This window comes from Pseudophryne corroboree, chromosome 4 (assembly GCF_028390025.1).
Source record: "Pseudophryne corroboree isolate aPseCor3 chromosome 4, aPseCor3.hap2, whole genome shotgun sequence".
NCBI classification, from domain to species: Eukaryota; Metazoa; Chordata; class Amphibia; order Anura; family Myobatrachidae; genus Pseudophryne; species Pseudophryne corroboree.
In genome coordinates this window covers 415412211-415438496 of record NC_086447.1, presented here as the reverse complement: position 1 = coordinate 415438496, position 26286 = coordinate 415412211, and the positions used below count along the sequence as shown (strand labels likewise).

Here is a 26286-nt window from a genome sequence, read left to right as displayed (position 1 = left end):
ATAGATCTCTGTTCATTTAAAAAGACAGGTTGTCCACTCACACCTGATTGTCAGCCCATAGATTGAAAACACCTGAGTTTAATTTCACCTTCAAAATATCTGCTATGCTTCTCCGGACTTCCACTCAAGTTGGACCCGTGTATATTCTTATTAGCACGCCCGTATCCAGATTTAGATCCACTCCTGAATAAATTGTTTTCCCATATATTAGTGGCTGCTAAATCCTTAATTGCTAAGAATTGGAAGTCCTCCGCAGCCCCTGCTATCCCTGCATTGAATAATTATATTTATTTTGTTGCTAATATGGAGAAAATCACTTACTATCTACATGACTGTCTCCACAAATTTGAATTAGTTTGGGGCCCCTGGTTGCTTATGATGTCTCCCTCACATTGATTTTCAAATTGATATCCGTGTCAAACCTTCTAGATACGTTGGCAATGTCGTCCCTGGGCCCTCCCTCCGGACGTCCTCCTGTCTTCTCTTGTTTTAGAGCAATATATTGTTCTTTTATCTGTGCTTACACTGTTATGTTTATGTCTTATATATTGTTACACTTTGTGCCCTCTACACCCCATGGCCTCGACCGACCCTGTTATTTTCCTTTGTCTCTGCCCTTTCTTCTTTCCCCATTCTCCCTTTTCCTTTTCATCTATTCTTCTCTACTTCTCTCCTCCCCGTGTATTGTCCCCTCTTGAGAGACACCTGTGTTTGTTAAATGTAACAAAAATGAAAAACACCAAGGAGAATTGTTTTTTTTACCTTTTATTATACACATATCTGTTTTGTACATATTTCTATTTCTCTTTTTACAAATTAAGAGTTTAAAAATAAAAAAAATATCTGCTATGCCTAAAGGTTAACATACTTTTGCCATTCACAGGTATGTGATATAGGATCATTTTCCTCAATAAATAAATAAATAAGCACATCTATTCGTTGCATTTGGTTGTCTTTATCTACTTTTAGGATTCGTGTGAAAATCTGAGGTAGTTTTAGGCAAAATTTCAGCAGAAATATAGAAAATTCTGAAGGGTTCACAAACTTTCAAGCATCACTGTGTATATCCCCCGGAATGGCCAGGATACTCTCAAAACATAGGTGGCACTCCCAGCCACCCGGAAAAGTGGGCAAGTCTCCTACAACCTGCTTGAACCCCTGCTCACCCTCGCATAACCCTGCACATCCCCATTCACGGAGTAAACGTGGCCGGGGCCCCAATCCCCTGGCACTGCCCCTACTCTGTAATCACACACCCCTGTTGTGCCGAAGGGGTGTACTACGTTTGCGTGGCGCTCGGATCCCGGCGCCCAGCATACCGGCGCCGGGATCCTGACCGCCAGAATGCCGGCAGCCTGGGTGAGTGCAAAAGAGCCCCTTGCAGGCTCGCTGCGGGAAAGGTGGGCACACTATTTATTCTCCCTCCAGGGGTGTCGTGGACACCCCAAGAGGAAGAATAGTTGTCGGTATACCGGCTGTTGGGATCCCGGCGCTGGTATGCTGAGCGTCGGGATCCCGACAGCCGGTATATCAAGTGCCACCCATGCCGAAGTGACGTACATATGGTATACATATGATAGATAGATAGATAGATAGATAGATAGATAGATAGATAGATAGATAGATAGATAGAGATGATTAAGCATTTAATGTAATTATTTGGCATAGATATTTTTGTTACTAAACTACCTGTGTGACTGCCAATACAGTAGTTCATTCTGCAGTCTCCTATATCCTATCAATTCCTATTCTGCTGAAGACTGTATAGTTTAGCAGAATATCTACATTATAAGAACTGAGAAATGGCCAGGCAGTGCAAGGGATACAGTATGCACATTGTCCAACAGCTGCCAAGAGGAGCATCAGCTGAGACTAAAACTGCAGACAGAAGCTGTCATTGCCGGACATGGTATGGATCAGGACACCAGGAATGTTTTACCCTGGAGCACACTGTAAAATCCTTGCTGATTATCATTAATTATGCAGTTTGCTACATCGGATAATGCTTATGCAGACAATGTTTGGGCAGATTATCTTAATACAAGTAGAATATACTCTTACGTTTTCTATTCTAAATATGCAAAATTGTTAAAAACTAAATATTTCCTGACTTAGGAGTTTTCTCATGATAACATTCATTGTGTTGCAAATTAAATAAAATCCATCTCTGCAGAAAAGCAAGAATCGCCTCTTTAACTGGCAGAGAAATGAACTGCTCTGTACAAAGGTCAGTGGATATTAATTTACAGAATGTTACAGTACGGAAATGTATAAAACAATATTACAATAGAAAACACAGAAACCATTTTTGCCCTGCTTGCAGGACATTGTCAGCTATCATAGCCACAGGCTGGTTATAGTCAAGTCTGTAAAGGTGATTTAGTGAAATGTGATACCGACATATTGCTGTCATGCTTCTGATCCTTGCAAACACAATTTTCTCTTTCTCCCAGTTCTAAAATTACTTTCAATGTTTGTTCTTATGGACCATATTCTAAGACACAGGGCTAAATTTACCAAAGGTCTATTTTCATCAATCTAAATCGATCTAAGTATATGTTGTGTTTCGGGGCTAACATTTACTAACATATAAAAACCAATTAAAAAATTGTCTGTTAGTAAATGTGTGTTTCAGACTCTGAAACACAACACGATTTATACCAATTTAAAATCGAATCAACCTTTAGTAAATTTACCCCACAGAGTGATCTGAGATGAAGATCTTTTAATTAATTCCAAGTACATTATCCAGCACAGTCTACTCATGAATGAGTTATTCTGTCAATGAAATAGTTCTGACTTTTTGAAATAAGAAAGCTGAAAAGTCATGTATTTAAAAGAGTGTTGCTCTTGCATATTTTGCAATTGACAATTGGTAATGGTTAACACTTAGGAATTGCTCTTATGGTCAATAATCTACCAGAGTTGCGTCAGAAAGCATAAAAGCAAACCGCCTGTGATAAGACATATTAATTCTATTCATTTGTGCATACGTTTGATATGTGGTTCACATGCAATAATTGAGCATTGAAATGGATGGAAAAGCTCTGTACATTAAATAAATAGATGAATACAGGCAGCAGTCCTGGCCTCGCATTTGGGAAGAAACACAGCCATCAGTGTTGATAGCTGATTTACATAAAATACAGTATATAAAAACCTATCCATCTCAAATAATTAAATATATTTCTAACAATGTCAAACATATACTGTAGTGAAAACAAGGAAAATATTTGTTCTAGGTCCACTATTCATTAGGAAGCTCTGGGAAAAGCCATATTTGATCTGCCCTAAAACATCTATTTTAACAATGTCTTTCTACATAGACAAGCTTCCTAATTCAGTAGAATAGCCATATAAGCTCTTCATCAGAGAAATAAAGTAGAATCAGTTAAAATAATGGTCTGTATGTAAAGAAGCCCGAGTTGGCCGGAGGTGCGGGCTCCCAGCTGAATTTGGACATTTTTTTAAATCGGCAATCATTTACAAGGCATGGTTTTGCCTTGTACATGACTGTCGCTTTAAAAAAAAGTCCAAGTTCGGCCAGAAACCTGCACCTCCGGACAACTCGGGCTTCTTTACATCCAGCTCAATATGAAAATAATATTATGCAAATGCATGTAAAGCATAGACAGAAAAACAAATTGCATTTTAATTGATATCGTGCCTTACTTAGAGTTTGGTCTAAGTCCAGCTAGAAAGTGCAAAATTACGCCCCGACAAAACCATATTGCAAAGCTCCCAAACAGTTCAGAATAGAGGCCGCCAAACACTAGAGAAGTGACCACGTCATAGTGGGCCATTGCAAGGGAATACTTCCCAACCCCCAGCACCCTCTTTAAATTAGGATGAATATCCTGATCGCAGGACAAACTCCTCAAATCTGGACTGACACTCCAAAATCAGGAGCATTATGATTTGGCGCAACAAGCAATGGAAATGTAACATATATGGACAGATTCTGGAAGGGGTGTAAAAAGAACCCATCAAGCACTTGAGTGCTGAATGCTTAAGCAGCCACTATTTTTTCTACATGAAAAATAAAAATGCATTTATAACCCTTTCACGCAATATGGTTTGTCCAGGCTCAAATTTGTACCTATTAGCTGGATTTGTCCCCAACTCGAAATTAGTTCCATTAGGCTTTTTGTGTTACAGCCTACTGAATTAGATCGGAGAGTAAGTGTAGAGGAGTTTATACATAAACTAGCAGTACTGGTGCATTGTGTAGGCACTGATGCTTTACTAGGCTGATTAACATAGAATATAGCACTACAACACTGCAAATATGAAAACATTTGTTTTTGTAGTGTAATATTCATATATGACAATAGCCCTATATAAAAGGCAATGCAAATCTACAATCATTTTAAGTTGGAGCCTGGAGATCGTGGTTCAGTATATTCATTTAGATCTGTGACATAGGAGTAGTAATAGTAAGGAGACAAACCAACATAGATACTAGTGTTCTAAAGGTTGAACAGACATCACAAATAACACCAGCTGCCATATTGTACCTACTTTGTAGGGCTGCAGGTATGCAAGGCCTTCAAATGAGGCTTCCAGGTAGCAATGGAAACCGATTTCTCATCAGCCGCATAACTACGCCATACACACTACGTGCAGGATATAATAAAAAAAACAAAAGAAAAAAGAAAAAAAAAACAAGGCAGAGGGGAGCGGGGGATAAAACAAAAATTGAAAAGCAGATTAGTAAACCAGTACAAGTCATGGCTTTATTCATCATTCATAGCATTGATACATGCCTGAGAGGTGGAAGAATACTTTCATAATATCGCCAGGTGGCTGTCAGGTATGTTCGACTGGAGTCAGTAGAATAAAACCGCCACGTAGCCTGGTATGAGGAGAAAATAAAAAGCACAAGGGAACCAACAAAACATGAAATAAAGGAAGAACCAATTTGGTTAAGGATTATTAATACTTCGCTCACACCAAGTGCATTTCCTGAAAAGTCCAAAAGCGCTCACAAAGCCAGAAACAATTCACTAACTGCTTCATTGTGAGCTAATATAATGTGACATGTACACTTGAGGCTTACCCATTGAATGTTATAATATATTGGTCTAATAATTTAACTGTACCTTAATACAAATCTGAAGATTATTGTATTTTTACTTTGCATTATATTGTATTGTATTTTCTGCATATTGCTGGGTTTGTTATTTCTAACATTGAGTTTCCCAGAGATCACACTGGATTGCTGATTACAGAGATTACACTGAGGTTTTATGTTCACAGATTTCTCATATGGTGCCTGATTCAGAGTCAGCCGCTAAGGCTAGGGCCACACATAGCGGCCAAGGATCCGCTTGGCCAGGAGGTGGGTTTTGTGTTCACACGGACTCTGTTCTGCGGGATGTCGCAGAACAGGATCCGGTCAGTGACACACGAGATTTCATAGAACACAGTGCGACACAGCCACACTGTGTGAACACATACATTGAAATGTATTTGCTCACGCTGAATGGGACCCGCATGGCTGCTATGTGTGGCCCTACCCTTGTGCTACTGCGAGTGTCACTCCATCAATACACGTATCTGACCATTTTTATGCATATGCATCGCTCCACCCACTGTTTTCCCATAGTCAGCTGTCATAATTAGTGTCATGTTTAAAACAGAAAGGAGGATCACAAATTATATGTGATCTAAGGTGTGGTGATTACCTGCAGAAATAATCTCCAATAAAGTGACTGTATATATATAATTTTGTATTATTTTAGCTTAGATGTGACAAAATGGCTGACAGGCGATGTCATGCATTTGACATCCATGCATCTAGGTTGGGGGAGAGCTACAGACCATAAAGTTTGGGATGAGAGCAATGACCAGACCAGAGGTTATAAATACTGATAAGAGGGAGATGTCAGGGAAATCATAATTTCTCCTGTGAGCTGACCTCAGAGTGGTGTATTGTTTAAAATATAAATTATCTGTGGTCTGGGACCCTGACATGACGTTGTAAAAGGGGATTGCATTTCTACATCAAAAGCATGTGTTCAAAGCAGATATTGCCAAACTCTGGACATTGAGGTCTGATAAGCCCAATTAGTTGTTATGTCAACAGGGGGGCTCTGTAAACAGACCAAGGAAGTGTGACCAATGTCCTGACTAGAATGTTCAGGAATCCTATTTCCTGGCTAACGTCATAAACCTCTAGAACTTCAATCCACAACTCCATGATTTGGAAGATGTAACACACAGGTCACAGACCTCACTCTCTTTGAAAGAGATTCACACAGTATGCCTTTGGGCTACACCCCCTCCCCCCTGCCTGTTGCCAAGCACCAACAGTAAGTGAAAATGGTGTATACAGTATTTAGTGTCCAGCAGGGAAGTGGTTAAAAAATCCCAAGGGTGGGGGCTGATGCAGCTGAAGACTATACTGTATCTGTGCCTCTCATGGGGACAGAGAGTGCATCTCTTGGGTACTCAACTATACGTTGGAGATGACCAGGGCTATTCTGTGAAACTCCTCCACAACAGAACCACCTAAGTTCGTTTGAGTAAGTGAGTTAAGTTTTCTGTATTTTTTTATTTCTTTTCATTTATTGAGATCATACCATAAACTGTGTGTGTTTTAAAAAATATACTTAATAATCTTTGTAACACCTTTTTGTAACTAAAGCTCTGAAGTATTCTTGAAATTAAACATCTAATTTTTAGTTCTGATTCTGTGATTCTTATGAAGCAAGACCTCGTGTGGCCCACGTCTACCTAATTTTCTAAGTATTGCAGTGTGTGTGTGACTGGTAGAAGCGAAGGCTACCTTGCATTCAGTCACTAAATTCCTCTTGCTGGTGGCAGTTAAGGTGTTTGATTAATCTTGTGTGTTAAAAGTGACCTCCACGTTGCATGTGGCAATTCTCAAATTGGCATATTTTTGGAATTGGCCGGCAGCATTGTGACAAATAGTATTGGCACTTACACCCACTCCATGCTGGGTGCAAAAGCTATTAGCCATAGTTCTTACAGGGAAGATTCCTGGCTGGCCAACGTATAGTGGGGCCTGTTTTGTCTGCTGACATGTGTCCCCATTTATAGTCATAATGAATAAGTGCTAAATAATTTGCATATAGGAAAATGTGTTTGGCATATGGTTGGTATAATATATTTTTCTAAAGAATTATATAGTTTCCATATTTCTAAAAGTGCATAATATAATGTGCCACTAATGTTTAATTTTATTTCCTTTTAACTTCCTCCTTGATGCTTGAAATGCCCACTCTCTGGCAAGTTTAAAGGGAGGAGGAAGTGGTGCCATGGCTACACGCCACTCCTTACACCCCGGGTACTGCCCATGTGAAGTCACTTCTGGGCCACGTTTCGTTCCCAATCCACCCCTGTCCATCTGACACAGCGTCCCATCTCATTTCGCACGCCTCACACTCCCATGACACTCCCTCATGGTGACCACCCAGTTGCCACCCACAAATGCTCATGTCACAGTCAGAGCAATCCAGTCATGCATGTTCTTCTATTAAGGTGCATAGCATGTGCCTTCTGCAATTGCTCTCTATAGAGCATTCACAGGGCCTAATTCAGACCTGATCGCGCGCTAGGTTTTTTCGCTGCGCTGTGATCGGGTCAGAACTGTGCATGTGTAAGCATTGCAATGCGCATGCACTTCGTATGGGTACAAAAGCGGATCGTTGCTGTACGTTGGATTTAACGAAGAATCCATTTGCACGGCCGAATGCAAGGAGATTGATAGGTAGAAGGTGTTTGTGGGTGTCAACTGACCGTTTTCTGGGAGTGGTTGGAAAAATGCGGGCATGTCCATGCGTTTGCAGGGCGGGCTCGGACAGTCCTGAGCTACTCAGAAACTGCAAAAACTCTTTTTGTACCACTCAGCTGCACATGCGATCGCACACTTGCAAAGCTAAAATACACTCCCCTGTAGGCGGTGACTATCTGATCGCAGCGCTGCAAAAAATAGCTAGCGAGCGATCAGGTCTGAATTACCCCCCAGTCTGCTTAAAATCATAGAAATAATTTACAAGTAGAAATTGTCAATAAGATAAAATGTCAGTGTGCGCGATTGCAAAGATACCTTTGCATGTGCGCAATGCGATCACAGCACATACGCAGTCAGCTGATAATGCTGCACTGCAAAAACATCAACATTGCGTACAAACGTGTATTAGGCCCTAAGTGTGGCACTTTCGGCTGAACCCCTCATAAAGCTCTATATATTAGGTTGCGTAATTGTATGGCACTGAAATACAGTGGATACAAGGTAAGGATTTGCATATTTGATGGAGCATCAGGTATAACACTATGTATATTATTAGACTGGAAACCAGACTATTATAATATATAGACTGGAAACCAGTTTATAATATCATTGTATATTGAATTGGCAAGAGCTATGGCTCTGCAGTATAGACTTAGGTATGGCACAGCATTTTAGGCTGGGCATCAGTTATAGCTATGCGTTTGAGACTTTCCACCATCTTTGGGCTTAGCATATTTTTCTTTCTACTTTGGGAGCTTTTATCTAGATTTGGGGCACTATGTAGAGGACTGCTCATATAGTGCCCTTTCTTGGTTCTCATCCTACCTATCTAATCGCTCCTTCAGTGTTCGTTTCTCTGATTCCACCTCTCCTTCGCTACCTCTCTCAGTTGGAGTACCGCAAGGCTCAGTCCTAGGTCCTCTGCTTTTCTCTATCTATACCACATCTCTTGGCAAACTAATCAACTCTTTCGGATTTCAGTACCATCTGTATGCGGATGATACTCAAATCTACCTATCCTCCCCTGATTTGTCACCATCTGTATTGGGCCGTGTCACTGAATGCCTTTCTGCCATTTCATCTTGGATGACATCTCGCCACCTCAAACTTAATATTTCCAAAACAGAATTAATTACATTTCCACCGGCCAATAGTAGTTTCCAACCTGATATCTCTATCACTGTTGAGAACTCGGCAATCACCCCTACCCCACAAGCTCGCTGCCTAGGTGTCATTCTTGACTCTGAACTGTCCTTTGTTACCCACATTCAATCTGTCTCAAGATCATGTTACATACATCTAAGAAACATATCCAAAATACGACCATATCTTACACAAGACACAGCAAAAACTCTAATCCATGCTCTCATTATCTCCAGCATTGATTATTGTAATAGTCTCCTGACCGGTCTTCCCAAACATAGGCTCTCACCACTACAATCCATTTTGAATGCAGCTGCGAGGCTAATCTTCCTTGCCAGACGTTCATCGTCTGCAGATCCGCTCTGTCAGTCCCTCCATTGGTAACCGGTATTCTACCGTATTAAATATAAAATACTTTTACTCACATACAGGGCTATTAACCAAACTGCACCAACATACATCTCTTCACTCATCTCAAAATATCTCCCTTCCCGACCTCTCCGCTCTGCACAAGATCTACGTCTCTCATCCACACGCATTACTTGTTCACACTCAAAATTACAGGACTTTATCCGGGCTTCACCCACTCTGTGGAATGCCCTCCCACGCACAGTAAGACTCGCCTCTAGTCTCCAAACCTTTAAATGTTCCCTGAAAACTCACCTCTTCAGACAAGCCTATCAAATTCCAGACCCACCCACATAACCTTCAGTGCTTCCCTATCTAATTACATCCTCTGTAGAGTATTCATAACATCACATATCTTGTCTTTCTTTAGTCTCACACCCTCCTGACACTTGGCCAACTTTGTGTTGTATCATCATACAACCCATTAAGAATCTAGCAATCTGGTGGACCATTATGCAATAGGTAGCATCTATCCTTGTGTATCTATGCCTATTTCCCTATAGATTGTAAGCTTGCGAGCAGGGCCTTCCTATCTCTATGTCTGTTTGTTTTTACCCAGTTTTGTTCTATTACTGTTGTTCTAATTGTAAAGCGCAACGGAATATGCTGCGCTATATTAGATACTGTTAATAAATTAATAAATAATAAATAAATAATAGTGCCTCAGGAGCCTGTTCTGGTCATGCAATAATGAACCAGAGCTGGACATTGAAGCAGGGAGGAGTTTACAATTAGAAGATGGTATAGGCTTTAATCTGAACAATGACAGGTTGTTCAATGACAGGTTATTTAATAGATCTACTTTCCCTATTAAGTTGTTAGCTTTTGTGTGGTTCCAGCACTACCTTGAAGATCAAAAGCATTGAGAGACATCCAGTTATTGCATCTGTGGCTTTTTGAGCCTCTGTGTTTTGTTTTTGTGGTTATTTTTTTTTATTTTTTATCTGCAACCTTTATGTTAAGTTGAAAGGGGTAGGTATTGGCAATTTATAGTCGAGGTTTAGGCAACCTTAATGTCCCACAGGTTTCAGAAAGCTAAATCCAGCCCCAAAGACATCACATATTTCTATGGAGCATTTTAAAGATTCTGTGGCACCTATAAACTATAATATACATGCTGTATACATTAAGGTTCATTTATGAATGTCCGCAAATGCCTATGGTCTGACATTGTGTACTGTACTGTATTTATGCTTTGATAGGCTGTTATTGTTTTCTAGGTTTACCTTTTTTGGGTGTTGCATACACTTTGTGGCACCTTATAAATAAAGTTTAATAATAATCATTATAATAATATGTACTAATAATAATACCCACAGTGTATATATAGTTATGTGACATAATGAAAGTAGCACATTTTTTAGGAGAGAATCATGTATCAGAATGGTGGTGACTACAGGGGTTACAGCAGTTCCATATCCTGATGGGAGCATCTGGCTGATTGGCAATTCTCAGCTAAATACGGAGTGGGTACATGTTCCTCAAAATGCACCAACATGCACAAACAATATGTTGTTCTGGGGTCAGGATGCTTATGGGGCTATTGGTGGCTTCACTGGTGGAAAAAGAGCTTCCTAAAGAAAATATGGTAGCATCTATACCTCTTGGCTAGTGGTCACTTCTACTACACTCATTACCACTGAGTGTTTTTTTTTTTATTTTGTGAAGAAGACCTTCGATTTCTTTAAAAGGACTGTTTAAATTTATTTGTCATGGGTATGCATGTGAGGTTGGGGATGGAAGTGTGTCAGGAGGACGTAAACCTAAGTGCACTGCCACTGATATCATCTGTGTGCCATCTGTAGCAAGGGCAGTGCCACCAGTGCAATTACCAAGGGTGCAGTGTGTTAGGGCGACACAGCCACTGCCCCAAAAGATAGCTACTTACTGCTATCCTGTTCCATTAGAGGCTTCTAAGCAATTTCATCTGACAGTTAAATAGGTGGCATTATGTCACTAAGAACTGCATCTTCCAGAGCATCTTCTAGCAGGGCACAGAAGGGAAGGAAGAGCAGCACTTAGCCAAAAACATGGGGCTGATGGAAAGGAGACTGAAGCAAGAGGAGTTGTGGTTTGGTGGATCAGAGCATGCTAAACCCTAAAAGCAAGTAAGTGAAGAGCCAGGTTAGAGGAGGATTAGAAGAACAAACTAGTGGCAGTACAGTGTGGCATAATGTTGCGTCAGTACAGTGTGGCACAATGATGGTTGAACTACAGTATGGGGTAATGTGTGTGTGGGGGGATTTATTGTGTGACACAATGCTGGTTGCATTATACTTTGGCATAATGTGTGGGGCACTATAGTGTGACGTAATTGGGCAATATGCAGTGGCATAGTGTGGATGCACTATAGTGTGGCTTAATGTATAGGCATTACAGTGTGGCATAATGTGGGGGCACTACAATTTGTCATAATGTGACACCACAGTATTGCATAATGGGGTAGGCACTACAATCACTGTGGCATAATGTTGGTTGAACTACAGTACGGCATAATGTGGGGGGAACAACACTAAAGTGTGGGATAATGATGGTTGCACTATAGTGTGGCATAATGTGTGGGGCACTAGAGTGTGGCATAATGTACATGGCATTAAAATGTGGCATAATATGGGCGCATTACAGTGGCATATTGTGGATGCACTAAAGTGGCATAATGTGGATACTCTATTTAGTCTGCCCATTACCTAGAACTAAAAAGTGTTCCTCCTGCAGTCAACACCATCTGTCTGTGCTAATCCAAGTAAGTGTCTGTAATTATAGGGGGCAACTGAGCAAACACAGCTATAGTTCTGTGCATTTTTTCTTAAGATTGCAATTTTTCTTGGCTCAAACATGGCTGTAGTCATATACTCGGCAGTGCTTTCAAGAAGTGATAGACTAAAGGATAGACAATTGTTGTGCCCATTGCTATGTTCAATACAACAAATTAAATGATGGGAAAGTTGTGTTTTTAACCTTATCCTTCTCATGGCAGTGGGAAACAGTAAATATAAAAGCTATACGAACTACCTTGAATGCAACAGCAACCAAAAAATTGTAATTGTAACCTTTCTACCAAATGTTCTAACAGGATATTATTAGATGGCCATGCAGCATTATTTATGTGACTTTGAGAGAAGCCTGAACAGCAGTCTGCTCTCAAGGAAAAATACAAATTCCTAATAACGCTTTTTGTGGATAAGATTTTACAATGCATTCTCTAAACAAAAGTTTGAAGCATTGAAAACCTAAAATCTGGTTTTTACTTACTTATGATCCGCTGGGTCTCCAAAAGTGTCCAGTACTGCAAGACTGCCATTCAATGACTTTGGGTGGAGCATTCAATGACTTTGGGTGGAGAGCAATTTTATCTTAATGGTTGATGCTAACTCCCTTGGGCTGCAGACCTTAAAAGAGGCTGGTCTTTACCAGGGAACCCTGTATAAAGGTGACGGTCTTCACAATAATACACCCACAAGGCTTGCTTAAAAGAGGCTGGTCTTTACCAGGGAAACCTGTAAACAGGTGATGGTCTTCACAATAATACACACACAAGGCTCGCTTAAAAGAGGCTGGTCTTTACCAGGGAACCCTGTAAATAGGCGATGGTCTTCACAATAATAAATCCACAAGGCTCACTCTTAAGCAGAAGCTGACAAAAAACATGCCTGAAACTGTGGGCTAAGCACAATTATTTTAAGTGAAAGGCCAGGGTGAACATAAGAGGTGCAAGGTAAAAAATAAACCAATGGGCAGAAACTCAGGAAAAAAGAAATGAGCACAGATAATCCAAATTGATAACAATAGATACAAGTGAGAAGCTGATAGCAGTCACAGGTATAATCAGTACAAGTATGGTCAGTAGCGTGGGCAATCTCATCCACTCCCGAGATTAGAAGTTTCAGAAATGGCAACTTCCATTCATGCTAGTGATGAAGGACTGAACATAGAAGAGAAGACCAGATGGCCAGGGTTTGGGGCAAAGCCAGAGGTCTGGAACACTGGACAACAAGGATCTGGTCCATTGCAATAGTTAAGGTCAAGTTCAAGGATGCCCAGGAATGTTCAAGTCAAGTTCAGTACCCAGGAATGATCATAAAGTGACAATCAACACAGCAAAATTAATACCCAGGAGTGGTATGTATGGGCATAGGAAAAGGCAGATTTGTGAGCAGCAGCAAAACAAATTTCTGTTACCCAAAGCAGCAAGAGAGTCATGACAAACTGTAGACACTGGGGCTGAGATTCATTTTCCAGTTAACATAGCGATATGTGTAGAATGTTGAATTGTCATAATTCTTCATGTTTACAATGCATACAGTATCACTGTCATGTCCGCATGAGTTTGTTTACCCAGACTGTGTCTGGGGTTAGAGAGGAATGAAAGGCTGTATGAAGGAAGCTTGGTGGCTTGATACAAATTCCTACTCATGGACTGGAACCCGAGTGGAGATAGCAAAGAGGTAGATAGCACTCCTGAGAGGAACTTAACACTGGGTAAGAACGAGATCTAGTTGAGGAGCATCAGTGGAGAACTGACTAGGTGCGGCAAGTTTTGGTCCGAAGAGAAGTCTGGGACTGATAGAACAATCGACTGACAAAGGTTAGTAGCTTGGAGTGCACAGAGTCTGAAGAAGTATGGTTGACAGAACAGTCTTTAGAACTGGACTTGGGACCAGTTGTACTTAGAAATGGGCTGGAACTAGAATTGCACTGAACCAGACTGGAATCGGAATTGCACTGGACTGGGCTGGAATTGGAACTGCACTGCTCTGGGCTGGAACAGGATTTGTTGTGAACCAGAACTGCACTAAAACAAGCTGAAACTGGAATTGCAATGAAATGGGCTGGAACTGTGAACTAGGCTGAAACTGGAATTGCACTGAACTGAGCTGGTACTGGAGTTGTACTCAACGGGCTGGAACTGGAATTGCGGTGCACAAGGCTGGAACTGAAATTCCACTGAACCTGGCTGAATAGTATATGGGAGCTAACTTTCTTCAAGAGAGACTCAGAGAATGAATGCTGAGGAGCAGAGAGAGTCAGGGCATAGAGTAGACTGAGAGATGTTGAACTGGCAAATAGCCATTGCTTCAGGAAGTCCCTTTATAGGTCCTGCTGGCAATGGATTGGCTGGGAGAGTCAGATGAGCAGATCCAGTGTCTGCATTGGTGGTGCGGTGGCCAGCTGATTCTGGCAAACATGGCAGCGGCTTTTCACAGACGCCAGTGGGAACCGCACCACAGAAGACACCGGAGCCACCTACATCTCCAGCATACAGCGGTCAGCGAATGGCAGACCCCTGATGGAGAAGTCCCGACAGCATCTGAATAGGTAAGTAACGGGATCTGTGGCTGGTTTTCTAGTGCATTTTGTGATAACTATACCCAACCTCTGAGACTCAATGATAATAAATGTGTTACGCTGAACAACAATGATGATGCAACATAAAACAGGTGAAATATGTGAGTTATACCTAATAGCTTTCTATCGATACTTGCTTTGTCAGTATAAGTGACCCTGTGCTACAGGTCAGAAGTAAGCACAGCCAGTGCTTTAGTTTTTGACCACTCCTCTTGGTCTTGTGTGTCTTTAGAGGACAATGGGGGTGATTCAGATCTGATCACTTTTAAGCCTTTTTGCACAGCGGGCGATCAGGTACTAAATGCGCATGTGTATGCACCGCAATGTGCATGCGTGTCGGACAACAACAAAGGGCATCGATGGTCAGCAGTGGGATGGTGCAAAAGATCCATTTGCACAGGCGCTTGCAAGGTGATTGACAGGAGGAAGCCGTTTGTGGGTGGTAACTGACCGTTTACTGGGAGTGTTTGGAAAAACGCAGGAGTGCCCAAGCATTTTCAGGGAGGGTGTGTAACGTCATCTCCAGCCCCGATCAGTCTGATGTCATTGCACTGGAGGAGTAAGTCCTGGGCTGTGCGGAGACGGTAAACACTGAATTTTAGCAGGTCGGCGCATAAATAGCATTGCACACTTGCACAGCAAAAATACACTCCCCCTGTAGGTGCCGACTATCTGAGCGCATGACAGCAAAAATTGCAGCCCAGTGATCAGATCTAAATGATCCCCATTGTTCCAGAAGTCTTGCGTTTCATTCCAAGGCACTTTTGCAAGCAGAGCTACAAGTGTTTCATGAACATTTATATTTATCATGCAGACAGAGGATTGTAGATCTCAGGATGTAGCTTTTGTTTCTATGCATTTTCCAATAGAAATTTCTGATTTCTGGATTCATTTTCTGGGATACCCACTTAAGAGGTAAGCATGGCCACAAAATGGCCATAGAGAGCTGGTCCACGTCTGATTACTTTTGGCGTGGTGTGGCCTAATCATGAAAGCCTGGCTTACGCCTCATTAGAAAATATATTTGAAAAAGTACTTTCGGTGTCAACCGCTGAAATGGGGGGAGGGGTCCCGTGGGCGCCGTGAGTCCCTTAACTAGGGGCAAGTCAAGGGGGGAGGGACAATCAGTGTAATCATGGTTGTAGCTACCATAGGTGCAGGGAGTGCAGCTGCTATGGGGCCCAGAGCTGAGAGAGGCCCATCTACCCTGTCACTGTTACATGTGTTATATATTTTTTACCATTCCTACCGTAGATACATAGGGACCCTTACAAACTTTTGCCATGGGGCCTACAAATATCTAGCTTTGCCTCTTTACCTGCTCATAGTAATGTGGTATAAAATGAACTGAAAGGCATGTTAAATAATATGAACTGGGGCACTGTAATATGACACAGTATGAAGTGAAGGCACTATAGTGTGGCATATTATGAACTGGGACAGCACTGTAATACAGCATAATATGAACTGAGGGCACTATAGTGTTGCATAATATGTAAATTTGTGGTACTGCGTTGCATAATGGGCCTAATTCTGAGTTGATCGCAGCAGCAATGTTGTTAGCAAATGGGCAAAACCATGTGCACTGCAGGAGGGGCAGATATAACATGTTCAGAGAGAGTTAGATTTGGGTGGGGTGTATTCAAAGTGAAATCTAAATTGCAGTGTAAAAATAAAGCAGCCAGCATTTACCCTGCACAGAAGCAAAATAACCCACCCAAATCTATATCTCCCTGCAAATGTTATATCTGCCCCCCCCCCCCCCCCTGCAGTGCACATGGTGTTGCCCAATTGCTAAGAAACTTGCTGCTGCGATCAACTCAGAATTACCCCCTATGTGTACTGGCAGCCCTACATTGTGACATAGTGTGAACTAGGGCATTACTATGGGGCATAAAATTAACAACTGCTGTGGAAAGATGTCTTTCAAAATGCATTGGGTCAGGGGCCCCTACAAAATAGTGCTATGGGGCCCTCAAAGTTCTGGCTACGCCCCTGAGTGTAATCACCGCCCACCTCTTCCCCCCCCCCCCCCCCCCATCCATATCCGGCCTGATCAGGCAGAGCAAACTGCATGTACAGCAGCCATCCTGGTCCCTGTGCTGGGGAGAGAGGATGCTGCTGACAGGTAAGAGGGAGGGGCAGTGGGGGACTGGCAACAGACCTGAGCCCGGGTAATTAGTACCAAACCTGTCATTACTGGAACCATTATACATGTATCTAATTAAACAATAAAGAAAATAGCTTAACAGTGCCATAGCAGGGTACTTCTGTATCCTTAGCCTCCACCCACCACTCCAGTACCCATGACATCACACAACAAACAGCTTAAGCAGGGATATGGGTGTTGGTCAAGTCTTTTTACTCAGCAGGGTGCCTGAAGCAATGAGAAAAAAGGTCCCGGGATGTCTCTTCAAGGTGCTGACGGGACAGAAACTGTCACGATCCGGGTATCTGGACGCCATTACTTACCCTTCAGATGCCTCCTAAGGCTGGCTCAGCGTTCCAGGACCGGATCCCGCTGTTCCTGAGTTTCCACATGCAGAATGTCAGAGTGGTGATTTCATCAGCCGCGGCCTCCGCTGTGCCCGCGTGGTTAAATGTGCGCTTGTCAGTCTGGCGTCTCCTGTCTCCTGTGGCCGGCGTCGCCATTACTGTTTCAATTCTCACATGGATTACAAACCAAACTTCCCTCCAAGTGTCTGCATGGGCGCAGCCATCTTGGATTTTGTCATCTGATCATTTCCACCAATCTGCTGTCTGTATTGTTGATTTGCATAATTGCCTAGCCAACCCCTTCCTTGCTGCAGGTATAAGTAAGCTGTGCCTGAGCAAGGAAGGCGTCAGTGCTTTGGTTGTCTAACCTAGTTCCAGTTTGTCTCTCTCCTGTGGTTGTCTTCCAGGTTCCAGCTCCTGTCTCCAGACTTCTGCTATAGAGACCCGCACCAGCATTCCATCTGCGGTGTAGCCTGACTCTCCGATCCATTCTGGACTCACCTGTTTCCAGTTATCAATCACCTGCTTCCAGCCCAGCTTCCAGCAGTGTACAGCTTCTCTTAAAGGGCCGGTGTCCTTTCTGCAGTTTACCACTCTCCACCGGTATTATTATTTCACCGCTCTCAAACTCCAAACTTCATTATCAATCACCTGCTTCCAGCCCAGCTTCCAGCAGTGTACAGCTTCTCTTAAAGGGCCGGTGTCCTTTCTGCAGTTTACCACTCTCCACCGGTATTATTATTTCACCGCTCTCAAACTCCAAACTTCATTATTATTTCATCGCTCTCAAGTTCGTTTATTATTTAACTGGTTCCAGCCAGTATTCACTCCGTACCAACAACAGTCTGGTTCCAGCCAGTATCCACAGCAGCCGTTTTATCTTCAGCAGCCCAGCCTTTCCTGGAACACCAGCTGGTACGATCCTGGGTTCTCTCCATTGCTACAGTCAGGCCTGGTAAGGACTTTCCAACTAGAAGATTATAAGAACTGTCTCACACTACCAGTGCCTGTGGCCCTTGCCACCCTGTAGTACCCAGGAATTGTATTTATCCTCTGTTGACTTTTATGTTTCCTTTACTGCTGCTGTGTTACGGAGTTTGTCATAATAAACATCATTGACTTATATCCTGGTTGTCGTGGTCACGCCTTCGGGCAGTTATTCTACATGTTACTTACATGTCTAGGGCTCTGATACAACCTCCCAGGTTCCGTTACATCTCAGCCCCTACAACTGAGGCTGCCTCCCGTCAGCTCAGGCCCTCAGTTGTGACAGTAAGCACTGACCTAATGAATCCAGCCGGAGACCAGGATCAAGCGACCAGGCCGATGCAAGAACTGGCAGCCCGACTTGAACATCAGGAGGCTGCACAGGGCCACATCATCCGCTGTCTCCAGGATCTCTCTACACGGCTGGATGGGATTCAAACGACCCTCCGTGGACCTGGCACGTCCGGTGCGTCCACTACAGTGACACCAGCTGTAACCCCACCCACCTTACCCATTTCCAGTCCACATCTTCATCTTCCAACGCCAGCAAAATTTGATGGATCTCCAAGGTTCTGCAGGGGATTTCTCAATCAATGTGAAATCCACTTTGAGCTTCTACCTGGCAATTTCTTCAGTGACCGTACCAAAATTGCCTATATCATCTCCCTTCTCAGTGGCTCAGCCCTTGACTGGGCATCACCTTTATGGGAGAAGTCTGATCCCCTGCTATCCTCCTATACTGACTTTGTAGCTACATTCAGGCGCATCTTCGACGAGCCAGGCCGGATAACATCTGCTTCATCTGAGATTCTCCGTTTACGCCAAGGAACACGTACTGTGGGACAGTATCTTATACAGTTTAAAATCCTGGCATCCGAACTGGCATGGAACGACGAGGCCCTGTATGCTGCATTCTGGCATGGCTTATCAGAACGCATCAAGGATGAGTTAGCTACCAGAGACTTGCCCTCTAAGTTGGATGAGCTAATTTCTCTTTGCACGAAGGTTGATCTACGTTTCAGAGAGAGAGCAACCGAGCGAGGAAGATCATCTACTCCTAAATCTTCTGCTCCTCCTCCTCGTCAACCATCTCCATCCAAGGATGAGCCTATGCAAATTAGTCGTTCCCGTCTATCTCCCGCTGAGCGCCGAAGACGTCTCTCTGAGTCTCTCTGTCTCTACTGTGCAGCTCCGTCGCACACTATCAATGCCTGTCCCAAACGTCCGGGAAACTCCAGATCCTAGCTCGCCAAGGAGAGGGCCGGCTAGGAGTAATGATCTCCTCTCCATCTCCTCATGACTGTAACCTCCCAGTGTCGCTCCAAATTGCTCAACGTTACAGGAACGTCATTGCCCTCCTTGATTCCGGAGCAGCTGGGAATTTCATAACCGAAGCTTATGTTAAACGGTGGTCCCTACCCACCGAGAGACTGTCCTCGTCCATCTCTTTGACTGCCGTGGATGGCAGCAAGATTTTTGACGCAGTCATTTCCTTAAGGACTCTTCCAGTTCGTCTGAGAGTGGGAGTTCTTCATTCTGAGTATATTTCTTTTTTAGTGATTCCAAGAGCCACACATCCAGTGGTTTTAGGCCTTCCATGGCTCCGTCTCCACAACCCATCAATTGACTGGACGACTACGCAAATACTGGCATGGGGTCCCTCCTGTGCTGAGACTTGTTTAGCCAAAGTTCTTCCTGTTTGTTCTTCCTTCCCCAGGTCATCTGATGTTCCGCCTCCTCCATATCAAGACTTCACGGACGTGTTCAGTAAAGCCTCTGCTGATATCCTTCCTCCTCATAGAGAATGGGACTGCCCAATCGACCTCATTCCAGGGAAGGTTCCACCGCGAGGTCGAACTTATCCGTTGCCTCTGCCTGAGACACACTCCATGGAAGAGTACATCAAAGAGAACCTGGCGAAGGGTTTCATCCGACCATCTTCTTCTCCAGCCGGCGCAGGCTTCTTCTTCGTTAAGAAGAAAGACGGTGGTCTGCGCCCGTGCATCGACTACAGAGGTCTGAACGACATTACCGTCAAGAACCGATACCCTTTACCCCTGATTACCGAGCTCTTTGATAGAGTTAGTGGTGCAACTATTTTCACAAAGCTGGACTTGAGGGGTGCCTACAATCTCATCCGAATCCGTGAGGGTGACGAGTGGAAGACCGCCTTTAACACCCGTGACGGACATTATGAGTACCTCGTCATGCCCTTCGGATTGAGCAACGCTCCAGCAGTCTTCCAGCACTTCGTGAATGAGATTTTCAGGGACATCTTGTACCGCCATGTCGTGGTTTATCTAGACGACATCCTCATCTTTGCTAATAATCTCGAAGATCATCGTTTCTGGGTAAAAGAGGTTCTTTCCCGTCTCCGTGTCAATCACCTCTATTGTAAATTGGAGAAGTGTGTGTTTGAAGTTAAAACCATTCCGTTTCTAGGTTACATTGTGTCCGGTTCCGGACTAGAGATGGATCCTGAGAAACTCCAAGCAATCCAGAATTGGCCTATACCCTTAAGCCTCAAAGGGGTCCAGAGGTTCTTAGGGTTCGCCAATTATTATAGAAAATTTATACGAGACTTTTCCACCATTGTGGCGCCTATCACTGCATTAACCAAGAAAGGTGCTAATCCGTCCAAGTGGTCCGAGGAAGCTACACAGGCCTTTCACCTTCTGAAGCAACGGTTCATCTCTGCACCAGTTCTGAAACAGCCCGACACCGACTCTCCTTTTATCTTAGAGGTAGATGCCTCCTCCGTTGGAGTAGGAGCAGTGTTATCCCAGAGGGCCAAAGATGGACATCTACATCCTTGCAGTTTCTTCTCCCGGAAGTTCTCCCCAGCTGAGCGCAACTATGCCATTGGCGATCAGGAGTTGCTAGCCATCAAGCTCGCTCTGGAGGAGTGGAGATACCTGTTGGAGGGAGCTTCCCACTCAATCACCATACTTACCGACCACAAAAATCTTTTATATCTCAAAGGCGCACAATGTCTGAATCCTCGTCAGGCCAGATGGGCACTTTTCTTCTCTAGGTTTGACTTTAAACTCCAGTTCTGTCCGGGTTCTCAGAAACGTAAGGCCGATGCCCTTTCCCGCTCATGGGAGCAAGAAAATGAGTCCGAGTCTGCAGACAAGCATCCTATTATTAATCCGTTGGCATTCTCCACGGTAGGGATGGACTCTACGCCTCCACCAGGGAAAAGTTTTGTTAAGCCAGTTCTAAGGAAGAAGCTCATGCATTGGGCCCATGCTTCCCGTTTTGCTGGACATACAGGCATTCAAAAAACCCTTGAATTTATTTCTAGGTCCTACTGGTGGCCAACTCTGAAGAAGGACGTTATGGAATTTATTGCCTCCTGCCCAAAGTGTGCCCAACACAAAGTCTCCCGCCAGTCGCCTGCGGGGCAACTGGTTCCATTATCTGTTCCCCGTCGACCTTGGACCCATTTGTCGATGGACTTTGTTTCCGATCTACCTATCTGCAACAAGTTTAATACCATCTGGGTGGTAGTTGACCGGTTCACCAAGATGGCACATTTCATCCCTCTCACCGGTCTTCCGTCAGCTTCCAAGTTGGCTCAAGTGTTTATACAAGAGATCTTCCGACTTCACGGTCTTCCTGAAGAGATCATCTCGGATCGTGGAGTACAATTTGTAGCCAAATTTTGGCGAAGTTTGTGTCAAGCCCTCCAAGTCAAGTTAAAGTTTTCCACGGCTTACCATCCTCAGACCAATGGTCAAACCGAGAGGGTGAATCAGGACTTGGAGGCCTTCCTCCGTATATATGTGTCTTCCTCTCAAGATGACTGGGTTCAACTCCTTCCTTGGGCCGAGTTCAGCCACAACAATCAATACCATTCCTCATCTTCTTCTACACCATTCTTCATTAATTATGGATTCCACCCTAAAGTCCCAGAATTCCAACCGCTTCCCGCAACTTCTGTTCCAGCAGTGGATGTCACCTTGCGTCAGTTTTCAAATAACTGGAGGAACGTCCGCGCAGCCCTGCTTAAAGCCTCATTCAGGTATAAGAAGTTTGCCGATAGGAAGCGTAGAGCGGTTCCTGCTCTCAAGGTGGGTGATCGTGTGTGGCTGTCCACGAAGAATTTGAGGTTGAGAGTTCCCAGCATGAAATTTGCACCTCGCTACATCGGACCCTTCAAGATTGAACAAGTCATCAATCCTGTTGCCTACAGGTTACAGTTACCATCCTTCTTGAAAATACCCAGGACATTTCATGTTTCTTTGTTGAAACCGCTGATCCTGAATCGGTTTCATTCCGCACTTCCTCCAGCTCCCAAAGTTCAGACTCAACGGGGAGTCGAGTACGAGGTGGCCAAGATTTTGGACTCACGTTTCCGTTACGGTCAGTTACAATACCTCATTGACTGGAAGGGCTATGGTCCTGAAGAACGCTCTTGGACCAATGCCTCAGACGTCCATGCTCCTGCCTTGGTCCGAAATTTCCACGCAAAGTTTCCTTTAAAGCCTGAGAAGTGTCCTGGGGCCACTCCTAAAGGGGGGGGTGCTGTCACGATCCGGGTATCTGGACGCCATTACTTACCCTTCAGATGCCTCCTAAGGCTGGCTCAGCGTTCCAGGACCGGATCCCGCTGTTCCTGAGTTTCCACATGCAGAATGTCAGAGTGGTGATTTCATCAGCCGCGGCCTCCGCTGTGCCCGCGTGGTTAAATGTGCGCTTGTCAGTCTGGCGTCTCCTGTCTCCTGTGGCCGGCGTCGCCATTACTGTTTCAATTCTCACATGGATTACAAACCAAACTTCCCTCCAAGTGTCTGCATGGGCGCAGCCATCTTGGATTTTGTCATCTGATCATTTCCACCAATCTGCTGTCTGTATTGTTGATTTGCATAATTGCCTAGCCAACCCCTTCCTTGCTGCAGGTATAAGTAAGCTGTGCCTGAGCAAGGAAGGCGTCAGTGCTTTGGTTGTCTAACCTAGTTCCAGTTTGTCTCTCTCCTGTGGTTGTCTTCCAGGTTCCAGCTCCTGTCTCCAGACTTCTGCTATAGAGACCCGCACCAGCATTCCATCTGCGGTGTAGCCTGACTCTCCGATCCATTCTGGACTCACCTGTTTCCAGTTATCAATCACCTGCTTCCAGCCCAGCTTCCAGCAGTGTACAGCTTCTCTTAAAGGGCCGGTGTCCTTTCTGCAGTTTACCACTCTCCACCGGTATTATTATTTCACCGCTCTCAAACTCCAAACTTCATTATCAATCACCTGCTTCCAGCCCAGCTTCCAGCAGTGTACAGCTTCTCTTAAAGGGCCGGTGTCCTTTCTGCAGTTTACCACTCTCCACCGGTATTATTATTTCACCGCTCTCAAACTCCAAACTTCATTATTATTTCATCGCTCTCAAGTTTGTTTATTATTTAACTGGTTCCAGCCAGTATTCACTCCGTACCAACAACAGTCTGGTTCCAGCCAGTATCCACAGCAGCCGTTTTATCTTCAGCAGTCCAGCCTTTCCTGGAACACCAGCTGGTACGATCCTGGGTTCTCTCCATTGCTACAGTCAGGCCTGGTAAGGACTTTCCAACTAGAAGATTATAAGAACTGTCTCACACTACCAGTGCCTGTGGCCCTTGCCACCCTGTAGTACCCAGGAATTGTATTTATCCTCTGTTGACTTTTATGTTTCCTTTACTGCTGCTGTGTTACGGAGTTTGTCATAATAAACATCATTGACTTATATCCTGGTTGTCGTGGTCACGCCTTCGGGCAGTTATTCTACATGTTACTTACATGTCTAGGGGTCTGATACAACCTCCCAGGTTCCGTTACATCTCAGCCCCTACAACTGAGGCTGCCTCCCGTCAGCTCAGGCCCTCAGTTGTGACAGAAACTATGCTGATCCCTCAACCTTACACCCGGGATCTACCATATATATATATATATATGAGACAATATTTTCCCAGATGCAAATGTATGCATGCATTTTTTTCAATGTAAGAAACCAGGGTGATATTGTTAGAGGTACAAGCTGCGATTATATTTGAGTGTACTCCAAAAATACTAGCTATATGAATATAGTAATTCACTAAACTACAGTACTTTAAGTGCTGTAAGCAAAAGATAATCGATGACTAAGGCAATACAAAGCTACAGAAAAATGCAAGGCAGTTCCTTGTTTTTCTCACTGAACACTACATACAGAGGAAGAGATTTTGAACAAAAGATAAATAGCTGCCCTGATTTATTGTGAATGATAAACAACTGTATGTGTCTGTGACAAACACAAAACTCTACACAAAAACTCTAAACAATCATAAAAAGATCTATTTGGTGATTTAAAAATAAATAAATTTCATTCTCTTAGAAACTACACAATGTAAAAAACATTCTGTTAACTGGGAATTTTGGAATGTAATAAATAATATAATGAACAGATTATGGAAAACATTGGTAAGAATAGCAAATATTTTGAGAAATAATATATACAGTATATTGTATCACATTGAGCATTGTTCATGTCATTAACAAGTCTATTACAGTCAGATGAAGCTTTTAAAGTTTAGCACAATTAATTACAGTATGTAAATATGAGTTTCATTTGTCTCTTAACTTAAAGCATATTCTTTAAAAACAGGATAAACAATTCAAAATACAATTCATATATAATTTCTATTTAGATAGCATTGTCCCCTAATATGATTTTTTTATATGTTGTGTAAAATGTAAAACTAACAAACTTTTCTGTTCATTTTATCATAAAAATATTCTTCTGAGGCTGTTTTAGCATGGTAAGCAGTAAAGTCTATTGGACTGCAGATGGCTCTGGTATACTGACCGACTCACCGCAAAGAAGCAGTGATACTGACCGGAGATGAGCCGGCTGACTGCGCATGCGTGACAAGAGAATACGCATGTGCACAGCCACAGGTTTCGCAGTGCGGAGGTGGAGAAGAGATCCGCTTGGATCTTTCTTCACAATCCATTACCTTTTTGCCAAGGTAAGGCTTATGGAACCAATGCTATCTGAAGATGTTGGTTGTCGCAAGGAAATTCCAAAAACTTTCAATTTTCAGTGTTGCCTGTAACTAAAAGCATGAGGAAACTATACAGTATGTAACGGGGGCTCATTAGTGATGATTAAAAGGCCCCCATGTGAGATGCTGTCTCCCCATGTGAGATGCTGTCTAAGGGGACCTTAAACTACCACAAATTTGAACTCCAAATTTGATCAGTTACCATGCTTGCACTTGTTATATTCCAATGTCAATATCACACATTTTTTCATCTCTACCCACACAAATTTTATTAAATATTATAAATATATGAATATTTTTTTTCTTGAAACTACACTTAAAGCAAATGTGTGTGTATATATATATATATATATACATACACACAAATAAATATTTTTTTTCTCTTGCTGTGACATTAATCTACCATCATTCTCTGCAGACATTTTCATAATCAAATTTGCGTTTGGAAATTATAATGCACTTTTTAGCACTGTTTTAAACGGAATGCATTTCTATACATTGGAATAATATGGTAGCCTAACAAGGCATACTATACTTTAAACTAGAAAATCTACCACATTAAATGAAGGAAGCCTAGCTTTTGTTTGACTCAAAAAGGGGGAGATCTGGTCAATAGATCCTTCCCATCTATGAAATATCACCTGTGTACTGTTTTAGTTAGTGTATGGTTATCATCAGACAATAGCAGCTAGATGGACACACCATTTGACAGATGGGGCAATCGTATATCACATGCGTCAGAGCCCATGGGGTATATGCAATTGCGGTCGAATTGACGCAAATGGCGAAAAACGGGGCATTTTCGACACAAAAAAAAATCGACAATGCAATACAGTACTTTTCGCCAAAAAAACGTACGTTTCAGATTCGACTTTTTGAAATTCGACAGTTGTCAAATGCGACATGTCTGCAATGGTAAAAATGCGGCTTTTCAACAAAAGTATATTCAATTGAAAAATGTCGATTCGACAACAGTGCTTTTCGACAGTCATTTCGTCAATTTCAGTCCGCCTCATTTTGCTGGCGGAATCTAATAAATTTTTTTAAAAACATGTGTTTTTTGTGTTTTTTTTGTTGCTAATAGCATGTCTATTTATTATATTAGAAGGGATTATCTACTTGGTTTGTCTATTAGGA

The 26286-nt window shown here is 43.1% G+C and overlaps 1 protein-coding gene across 2 annotated transcripts in view; it reads right to left on the bottom strand.

Annotated features, from left to right (window-relative positions):
- Positions 1-26286, bottom strand: part of KCNQ5 (potassium voltage-gated channel subfamily Q member 5) — a 1045273-nt gene that overhangs the window by 207033 nt on the left and 811954 nt on the right. For both annotated transcript variants that reach the window (XM_063916808.1, XM_063916809.1), the window contains exon 8: positions 4522-4616. In XM_063916808.1, the coding sequence (XP_063772878.1) occupies positions 4522-4616 (95 nt within the window). The remainder of the gene's footprint in view (positions 1-4521; positions 4617-26286) is intronic.